Source organism: Oncorhynchus kisutch, linkage group LG10 (assembly GCF_002021735.2).
Source record: "Oncorhynchus kisutch isolate 150728-3 linkage group LG10, Okis_V2, whole genome shotgun sequence".
Classification (NCBI taxonomy): domain Eukaryota; kingdom Metazoa; phylum Chordata; class Actinopteri; order Salmoniformes; family Salmonidae; genus Oncorhynchus; species Oncorhynchus kisutch.
The window spans coordinates 4682713-4693518 of record NC_034183.2 but is presented as its reverse complement, the minus strand read 5'-3'; the positions used below and the strand labels follow the sequence as shown (position 1 = coordinate 4693518).

At 41.3% G+C, this 10806-nt stretch overlaps 1 protein-coding gene across 1 annotated transcript; it reads left to right on the top strand.

Moving 5' to 3' along the window:
- Positions 1-7258: 7258 nt before the first annotated feature.
- On the top strand, positions 7259-10254 carry LOC109883595 (transmembrane protein 258). The gene is made up of 4 exons (XM_020475625.2): positions 7259-7356; positions 7862-7971; positions 9281-9410; positions 10126-10254. Exons 1-3 carry the CDS (start codon positions 7354-7356, stop codon positions 9405-9407), a joined length of 240 nt encoding a protein of 79 aa, XP_020331214.1. The 5' UTR covers positions 7259-7353; the 3' UTR covers positions 9408-9410; positions 10126-10254.
- Positions 10255-10806: the final 552 nt, after the last annotated feature.

The following is a 10806-nucleotide window of genomic DNA, read 5'->3' as shown; positions in this document are numbered from 1 at the left end:
CCCTCTCTCTCTCTCACTCCCTCTCTCTCTCCCTCTCTCTCTCTCTCTCTCTCTGTCTCTGTCTCTCTCTGTCTCTCTCTGTCTCTGTCTCTCTCTGTCCCTCTCTCTCTTCTATCCATCCTGTCCTGTACAGAAACATATCCACCAAACTACAGCCTCCTATGCACTTCATTGTATGAAACCTAGGTTTATCATAATGCTATAGTGTTATATTATGCCTTATTAATCATTGTGTAATTTATAATATCCCATTTTCCTGAACTTGTTTTGTGTCTCCTGTACACTCTAACCATTTCTTATGACTGAAAACACAAACCCTGTGTTGAATGTATGGTTTAATACACTTGGTTCTAGTGAGAACACTGTATGTCAGCAGATGACAGGAGAGTCGCATTGGACTTACATTCCGTTCTGTATGTCTTGACTTCCTGTCTGGATCCTCCCAGATGGCACCATAGTCAGTGGATTTGGATATACTACTGTAGAAGTTTGTCTCAAACATTCTTTTGTCTATGCATTGCGGTAACAAAATCCCCCAGGTTTTCCAGAAATCCCGTTTGGAAGATTCCCGCAATCAGAAGTGACGAAATCTGGAACCTTCTCAAAACAGGATATTTGGAAAATCTGGGAATTTTGTGAAAGATACCAGAATTAAGTCTGACATATCTGTTAGAGCAGATCAACTGTTGCCCTACGAGGTCCGGAGCCTGCTGGTTTTCTGTTCTACCTGATCATTCATTACACACACCAAGTGTCCCAGGTCTAAATCAGTCCCCGATTAGAGGGGAAGAATGAACAGAGTTGATTTTGAGGGTGTTAGAGAAACTGAACTAAAAAGCAGCCTAGCAGAGAATCACCGGACTGGTTTGAGGTTTGCTCACTAACGTGAAGCTGAAACAAACTCAGCTACGGATACGTTCAGAAACCTGATTTATCTATACAGATAGCTGATGATCCAGATAGCTGATGATCCAGCTACCTGTATAGCTAAGAAATGCTAAGAAACCCATTTTAATTGAAATGCATTAAATCACAGGAGTATATCAAATCTACAAGAAGTGAATGACTCAGCATGATAAGACTGGAGCATGATAAGACTGATAAGACTGGAGATAAACTCAGATAACTGGAAACGGTAGACCTCTGTATACACCATAGCTACAGGACCCATATTGTCTGTCTATGGTATACACTGTCTGCTCTCAGCAGATACATTGTGTGCTCTGAAACAATGTACCGGAACCACAGAATTAGAATGACTCTGATTCTATGATTCTAATTCTATACACTGTACTGGAACCACAGAATTAGAATGACTATGATTCTATGATTCTAATTCTATACACTGTTCTGGAACCACAGAATTAGAATGACTCTGATTCTCAGATTCTAATTCTATACACTGTACTGGGAACCACAGAATTAGAATGACTCTGATTCTAAGATTCTAATTCTATACACTGTACTGGAACCACAGAATTAGAATGACTCTTATTCTATGATTCTAATTCTATACACTGTTCTGGAACCACAGAATTAGAATGACTCTGATTCTCAGATTCTAATTCTATACACTGTTCTGGAACCACAGAATTAGAATGACTCTTATTCTATGATTCTAATTCTATACACTGTACTGGAACCACAGAATTAGAATGACTCTGATTCTATGATTCAAATTCTATACACTGTTCTGGAACCACAGAATTAGAATGACTCTGATTCTATGATTCTAATTCTATACACTGTACTGGAACCACAGAATTAGAATGACTCTGATTCTATGATTCTAATTCTATACACTGTACTGGAACCAAAGAATTAGAATGACTCTGATTCTATGATTCTACTTCTATACACTGTACTGGAACCACATAATTAGAATGACTCTGATTCTATGATTCTAATTCTATACACTGTTCTGGAACCACAGAATTAGAATGACTCTGATTCTATGATTCTAATTCTATACACTGTACTGGAACCAAAGAATTAGAATGACTCTGATTCTATGATTCTACTTCTATACACTGTACTGGAACCACATAATTAGAATGACTCTGATTCTATGATTCTAATTCTATACACTGTACTGGGACATTGGTATGCGCTGTATACTGTAGAATCCCAGCAGCTGATAACGGCATTGATCAGGTCCAACAAGGGACGATATGTTACACTGGATTTAATAATGCTTAACCACTAGCCAAATACAATGTGTGTTTAAGAAGTACTTTCTTAGCTATATATTTTCTGTTTTATTCTGTTTGAATGGTAGAAGATCAGAGATGACTTCCTGCTCTGGATCGTGATGTTGATAGTCTCTCCAGACATGTTGATAGTCTCTCCCGTAGTCTCTCCAGACATCTGCTTTGCCTCCCACAATTTTCAAATGCTCCAACTTAGGGTCTGGTTTTCAAGACTAGACAACACAAGTATTGACATCTGAACGGCGTTCTTTAAAAACCGCTGGTGCCTTATCTTTCTCTATAAAACAGGAAGGCTGTCATCTTAACACCAGACAGAAGCAGCTCATGGACTTGATTGAATGCTGTTCATGTCTGAGCTAATAGAGGCATCCATTTTGTGACCTGGGACTTGTATAACCGAACAAGAAAGAAAGGGTTACCAGAGGTCACTCGAACACCTTCCTGAATGAGTCCAGAGGTCACTCTAACACCTTCCTGAATGAGTCCAGAGTTCACTCTAACATTCTCCTGAATGAGTCCAGAGGTCACTCTAACACCTTCCTGAATGAGTCCAGAGGTCACTAACATTCTCCTGAATGAGTCCAGAGGTCACTAACATTCTCCTGAATGAGTCCAGAGGTCACTAACATTCTCCTGAATGAGTCCAGAGGTCACTCTAACACCTTCCTGAATGAGTCCAGAGGTCACTCTAACATTCTCCTGAATGAGTCCAGAGGTCTCTCTAACACCTTCCTGAATGAGTCCAGAGGTCACTAACATTCTCCTGAATGAGTCCAGAGGTCACTAACATTCTCCTGAATGAGTCCAGAGGTCACTAACATTCTCCTGAATGAGTCCAGAGGTCACTCTAACACCTTCCTGAATGAGTCCAGAGGTCACTCTAACATTCTCCTGAATGAGTCCAGAGGTCACTCTAACACCTTCCTGAATGAGTCCAGAGGTCACTAACATTCTCCTGAATGAGTCCAGAGGTCACTAACATTCTCCTGAATGAGTCCAGAGGTCACTAACATTCTCCTGAATGAGTCCAGAGGTCACTCTAACATTCTCCTGAATGAGTCCAGAGGTCACTCTAACACCTTCCTGAATGTGTCCAGAGGTCACTAACATTCTCCTGAATGAGTCCAGAGGTCACTAACATTCTCCTGAATGAGTCCAGAGGTCACTCTAACATTCTCCTGAATGAGTCCAGAGGTCACTCTAACACCTTCCTGAATGAGTCCAGAGGTCACTCTAACATTCTCCTGAATGAGTCCAGAGGTCACTAACATTCTCCTGAATGAGTCCAGAGGTCACTAACATTCTCCTGAATGAGTCCAGAGGTCACTCTAACACCTTCCTGAATGAGTCCAGAGGTCACTAACACCTTCCTGAATGAGTCCAGAGGTCACTAACACCTCCCTGAATGAGTCCAGAGGTCACTAACACCTTCCTGAATGAGTCCAGAGGTCACTCTAACACCTTCCTGAATGAGTCCAGAGGTCACTAACATTCTCCTGAATGAGTCCAGAGGTCACTAACATTCTCCTGAATGAGTCCAGAGGTCACTCTAACATTCTCCTGAATGAGTCCAAAGGTCACTCTAACATTCTCCTGAATGAGTCCAGAGGTCACTCTAACACCTTCCTGAATGAGTCCAGAGGTCACTAACATTCTCCTGAATGAGTCCAGAGGTCACTAACATTCTCCTGAATGAGTCCAGAGGTCACTAACACCTTCCTGAATGAGTCCAGAGGTCACTCTAACATTATCCTGAATGAGTCCAGAGGTCACTAACATTCTCCTGAATGAGTTATAGATGTTGAACACTGGACTATAATACTATCCAGGCCTTTGCATTGATTGCTCTAAATCTGTGTAACACTTTTTGTCTTCCCCTCTCTGACGGGAAACAACACCCTGTCCCCGAAGTCATGTTTATATCTCCTCTGGAAATAGTTTTTCATATGTCCTCTGTTATTGTCTTTCCCTTTACTCACTGACCACTCCCCTCTTTGATATACTATTGACCATGTTCCTCATATGTCGTAACTATACACTACTTATTATATACATGTGTGATGAAGGACCCTTTGGACATCTGGTATCTGAATGGTATCAAGTTAACAAAGTATTCTGATACTGAGATCAGGTGTATTGAACACAGTCCCTCTAAGATCAGGTGTATTGAACACAGTCCCTCTAAGATCAGGTGTGTTGAAACACAGTCCCTCTAAGATCAGGTGTGTTGAAACACAGTCCCTCTAAGATCAGGTGTATTGAACACAGTCCCTCTAAGATCAGGTGTATTGAACACAGTCCCTCTAAGATCAGGTGTGTTGAACACAGTCCCTCTAAGATCAGGTGTGTTGAAACACAGTCCCTCTAAGATCAGGTGTGTTGAAGATCTCACCTGAGCTGTTGTGTCTTGAGAAATATAAATTTTAAAAAACATAATCAAATGAATATACTTCATTGAACATGACAAAATATAAAGACATTGTACTATACTGTATTACCAATATGATGTTGACATACATGAGTACAGTGTAATACTTCAGCTTATTTATAATGCACCAGCCAGCCTTTACAGTAAAACCAGCATAGCATTGTATATATCAACTGATTTATGCTCTCTTGGGTGGTTGCATCTGGTTCCAACTGGTTCCAACTGGTTTCAAATGGTTCCAACTGGTTTCAAATGGTTCCAACTGGTTTCAAATGGTTCCAGCTGGTTTCAAATGGTTCCAAATGGTTCCAACTGGTTTCAAATGGTTCCAACTAGTTCCAACTGGTTCCAACTGGTTCCAACTGGTTTCAACTGGTTCCAACTGGTTTCAAATGGTTCCAGCTGGTTTCAAATGGTTCCAAATGGTTCCAACTGGTTTCAAATGGCCAACTAGTTCCAACTGGTTCCAAATGGTTCCAACTGGTTCCACGTGGTTTCAACTGGTTCCAACTGGTTTCAACTGGTTCCAACTGGTTTCAAATGGTTCCAGCTGGTTTCAAATGGTTCCAAATGGTTCCAACTGGTTCCACGTGGTTTCAACTGGTTTCAACTGGTTCCAACTGGTTTCAACTGGTTCCAACTGGTTTCAAATGGTTCCAGCTGGTTTCAAATGGTTCCAAATGGTTCCAACTGGTTTCAAATGGTTCCAAATGGTTCCAACTGGTTTCAAATGGTTCCAACTAGTTCCAACTGGTTCCAAATGGTTCCAACTGGTTCCACGTGGTTTCAACTGGTTCCAACTGGTTTCAAATGGTTCCAGCTGGTTTCAAATGGTTCCAAATGGTTCCAACTGGTTTCAAATGGTTCCAACTAGTTCCAACTGGTTCCAACTGGTTCCACGTGGTTTCAACTGGTTCCAACTGGTTTCAAATGGTTCCAGCTGGTTTCAAATGGTTCCAGCTGGTTTCAACTGGTTCCAACTGGTTCCAACTGGTTTCAACTGGTTCCAACTGGTTTTAAATGGTATAGAAATTCATCAACTGTTCCTGTGTAACAATGTATGCTCCTTTTTATGTTATTTTAGTTATATCATTATACTGTTGACTGTTGTTACTCTATCCTTGTTGTTGTTGTTGTTGTTGTTGTTGTTATATTATTCATATGTAAACATTGTTATGCTATATTATGAAACTCTGTGCCAATCAAAATCGCTATTCGGCTTTTACCTGTCTCACTGGATAAGAAAACACACAGAGAGAGAGAGAGAGAGTAGAGAATTGAAGGAGTTTGTCTGGTGGGAGTCCGTGATGTCATCGGGCTCCATCTTGCTTGAGAAACAGCAGAGACCTAAGGAGGAAAGGCCATCCTGTGTCACACCCTGTCACACCTGGACCACCGATTGAGATGTGGCTTTTGTTAAGGAAATCAGGTGTTAAATGACACTTTAAATCTTTACTTCATTTTTTAAAAATACGTTTATCTTATTACTCTAATTCTTATGGCTTAAAGCCCTTCAGAGCACTAAAATACTTAATGAAAGCATAAATACCCCTCCTTCATTCACCTCTATACTATTCCTGTTCCTGCTTTTAAAGTCCTCCCTATAAATGTGTGATTTTTAGTCTTACCTCTTACTTTATTTTTAATACACGATCATTACATTTATTTTGGAACCTTTGCTGTTTTGTATTTTTTTGTGTTAAAGAGCATGTTGTCATAATATGAATGCAGTGAATAAAATATTGATTGAAAACAAAATGTGTATTTTGGTTGGTTGATGGGATGGCCATGGGGCCATGGGGAGTTTAGGTCTACATATTTTATTGTAGAAGAGAGAGAGAGGGTGAAAGAGAGAGACAGAGAGAGAGAGAGACAGATAGAGAGAGACAGAGAGAGAGGGTGAAAGAGAGAGACAGAGAGAGAGAGAGAGAGAGGAAGAGGCTGAAATGAGATCAAGCAGACCCACAAAGAAATTGAAAACAAATCAAACATTGATAAACTCCCATATCTGTTGGGCAAAATATCACAGTGCGCCATCACAGCAGCAAGATTTGTGGCCCGTTGCCTTGAGAGAAGGGAAACCAGTGGAGAACAAACAAGATTGTAAAACACAACCTAAATTTATTTATATTTGTCTGTTATCTTCTCTTTCATACTTCAACTATTTGCACATCGTTACAACACTGTACATGACATTTGAAATGTCTATATTCTATGTGTAATTCTTTGGCAATGCAAACACGTTTCCCATGCCAATACAGCCCTTTGCATTGAATTTAAATTTAATTGAAAGAGGAAGACAAAGAGAAAGAGAGAGCGAGACAGTGTGCATCACAGCAGCACGATATGTGACCTGCTGCCACAAGAAAAGGGCAACCAGTAAAGAACAAACACCATTGTAAATACCACCCATATTTATGTTTATTTATTTTCCATTTTGTACTTTAACCATTTGCAGAGAGAGAGAGAGAGAGAGAGAGAGAGAGAGAGAGAGAGATTAGATCCCGCTAGCACAAAATAATTTCAGGTAAAGGAATACGTTTGGGAATAAACCAATGAATAAATAAACAATGGATTTGGAGTGAAAGTGTTTTTCTCCAGCCCGCTAGGTGGCGGCCAAGTGTTTTTATGTTGTCTGGAGAACCTCTGGAGAACTGACGTGTCTCTTTCCTCTTTGGTTCTGCAGTAGGAGCAAGCAAGCAACGACTCAACAAAATGGTAAGGGATTTGTATCTAATGCACGGTTTTCTAAGAATAACGTGAATATGAAATGCTGCTTATAGCTACGTAATGCCATTTGTCCTAATGAAAACCTGACAGTTAATTGATTAAAATGGTTGAAGCGAGACATTTCCGTTGTTGCAATGGATATAGCTTTGTTAGCCAACATTGGCTTGTCATTCGACGCTATGTTTGTAGCTATCAGTTCATCGAATAACAGTAAATATATTTTGATGGGAATACAGTAACTATGTTAAATAACTGAGCAATAAACATCCAGCCACAGACGTTTCCAGGGGAGACTATATCTTATTCAACTGTGATGATAGTCAGTCAATAAGCTGGTTGATGTGTACCTAGTTAATTATATTCATGTAGCTAGTCATTTTCAACCCAAGCATTTGTTTTATTTATACATGTGGAATATTGTCCTGATGTCCTAAAGCAGAAACACACAGTGAGGTGAATCTCTCTCCATTTGTCTCTGTTGTTCTTCCACCAGGAGCTGGAGGCCATGACCAGATACACCAGTCCGGTGAACCCAGCAGTCTTCCCCCACCTCACTGTGGTCCTACTGGCTATCGGCATGTTCTTCACTGCGTGGTTCTTTGTGTATCCTTCCACGGCCGTCTATCTCACAGTGACCGGTTTATTTTGACCGTGAATCGAGGCCGTCTATCGTCATAGTGACCGTGAATCGTGGCCGTCTATCGTCATAGTGACCGTGAATCGTGGCCGTCTATCGTCATAGTGACCGTGAATCGTGGCCGTCTATCGTCATAGTGACCGTGAATCGTGGCCGTCTATCGTCATATTGGCCGTGAATTGTGGCCGTCTATCGTCATAGTGACTGGTTTATTTTGACTGTGAATCGTGGCCGTCTATCGTCATAGTGACTGTTTATTTTGACATCGAGTGGTGGCCATCTTTGTACCCCTATTGTGTTTGCAAACATTGCCGCACGAGGGCGATGCGCGCAAGTTGGTGGCAGAACAAGGGGGACTTCTCATAGAACATGTATGAGTGCATTTCACACTACTTTTGGATTTTAAGCCTCGTATGAACATCCTGCTTAATATATTGTTTGTCATCATTGCAAATCAACTGCAATATACTTACTTTAACTAGTGAAACGGCTCTTTGCTAGCTTTTGCTACAGCCTATATCAATGAGCGTTAGCATTCTAGCTAACGACTGGTTGCATCCAAAATAGTTATTTTGCTATTATTTTAGGGACTGCTCAAGCAAGAATCGAAACATAATTGTAAGTATATGTCAACCCACCCCCCACAACTTTTTAAATGTTTGGGCTTTCTCACTGCTGCCATGAGTCGCCTCCGTGTGTTCTGGAATCAGGGTTCTACAAACCTTGTCCTGGGGGGGGGGGGCACACTGAGTATGAAGGCTTCTGTTCCAGCCCAGTACTAATGTGTTTCTAGGATTGAAGAACATTGATTAAAAACCAGCTTAAAGGTTTAGTGTACAGCGCATTCGGAAAGCATTCAGACCCATTCCCTTTTTACACATTTTGTTATGTGGGGGGGGTGGGGGGGGGGCTATTGAATCCACTTTTAGAATTAAGGCTGAAACAAACGTGGTGAAAAAAGGGTCTGAATACTTTCCAAATGCGCTGTACATGGATTGACTGAGATGTGACATTCTAAACAAAAAAACTGCAATATCTCATTAAATACATTTAGTCTGAGTTAATGCAGAATTGGCTTCTTTTTTTGGGGGGGGGGGGGGTCAAAATGCCGTTTTGAGACCACCTGAGCGTTACCTGTTTTGTTCCGTTTTGAGACCACCTGAGCGTTACCTGTTTTGTTCCGTTTTGAGACCACCTGAGCGTTACCTGTTTTGTTCCGTTTTGAGACCACCTGAGCGTTACCTGTTTTGTTTAACATCTTAACTTTGCTCTCAGCTACGAGGTAACGTCCACTAAATACACCAGAGACGTGTTCAAAGAGCTGCTCATCTCCCTGGTGGCGTCGCTCTTCATGGGCTTCGGGGTGCTGTTTCTGTTACTGTGGGTCGGCATCTATGTCTGACGGGTAAGGATCATGGCGACTTGGATCGTTTAATTATTTTTTATTTTTTTTAACTCTTCTTTAAAATGTGGCTGCAGGAGCCTAGCGGTTAGAACGTTGGGACAGGAACCGAAAAAGGCTGGTTTTAATCCCCGAACCGGCAAGGTGGAAAAATCTGCTGTTCATCCCTTGAGTAAGGCCGTTAACAACAACTGCTCCCCGGGTGCCAATTTTTTAACATTTTTAAGGCAGCTCCCTAACCTCTCTGATTCAGAAGGGTTGGGTTAAATGTTTCGGTTGAATGCATTGTTGTGCAACTGACTAGGTATCCTTGTTTGTGATTGCTGCAGAAAAACGAATGGCTCTTTCGAGGACATGTAAAGTTTTCTGATTCTGACAATGACCCATAAGAGTTGGCAAGATGTCTGGAGACTTGTGCAACACTCAACAATACAAATCAGAACCATTTTTAAAAACAGAGACTCACGTGATATGACGTTATCATAAACAGAGCATGTGACGCAAGAGGCTGCAAGAATCACACCGGTAGGCTACTGAGACTGCGGCTCTCTCTAGCGACGTGCTATCTGCGTGACAAATCTCAAATAGTTGTGCCTCTAATCTTTGTTCCTTGTCATAAATCACCCTTTTGGTCATGTCCCTAGATCTACCTTTGTAAAGTTAACTCATTCACCATAGTGTTTTGTCTTTTCTTCTCTCTGTGTGTGTGTCTCGTTAGATTGTTATATCCATACAGAAGAACATTCCAGTGGAACAGGAGAAGGACATGAAATGGGCTCCACTACAAGATGGTTATGGATTGGATTGCACTGACAAGACAGTGGGGGGGGGGGGCTGTGGATCACTGACAAGACGGGGGGGGGGGGGGGGCTGTGGATCACTGACAAGACGGGGGGGGGGCTGTGGATTGTGGTGACCTTTCAATAAAGAAAAAAAAGGCCATTTGTACAAAAACTGCATAGTATTTTTTTCTGGTGAAATTTTTGACAATTCTTCTGGATTGACTTGCTGTTTTTTTTTTTTTTTTATGGGATTGTATCATTAGTGATACTGTCCCCATAGTATGCTGACCCAGAGGCATCTTCAAAGTAGACTTGTGTTTACAATTTACGCTGCTAACCTATTGCTTTCATCACGTGTCCCGTCCAATCAGGGAGGAGAGGCAGGAAAGGAAGCGGTTTAGAATCGAGTCAGTCAACTACAACAGAACAGACCACTGACTAATCTTTCGGAGGGCGATGAGGAAACATGGCGTTTGTATGAAAACTCTCCTCCCCTCGTAAGTTCATCAGGCAAATGACGGTTTACAAGTGTCCAATAACTAATAAAGCTAGACATTTTAGATCTAATGATATGTAGCATACCGTTTTACCGTAGGTATAGGATTTTTACTTTCCAG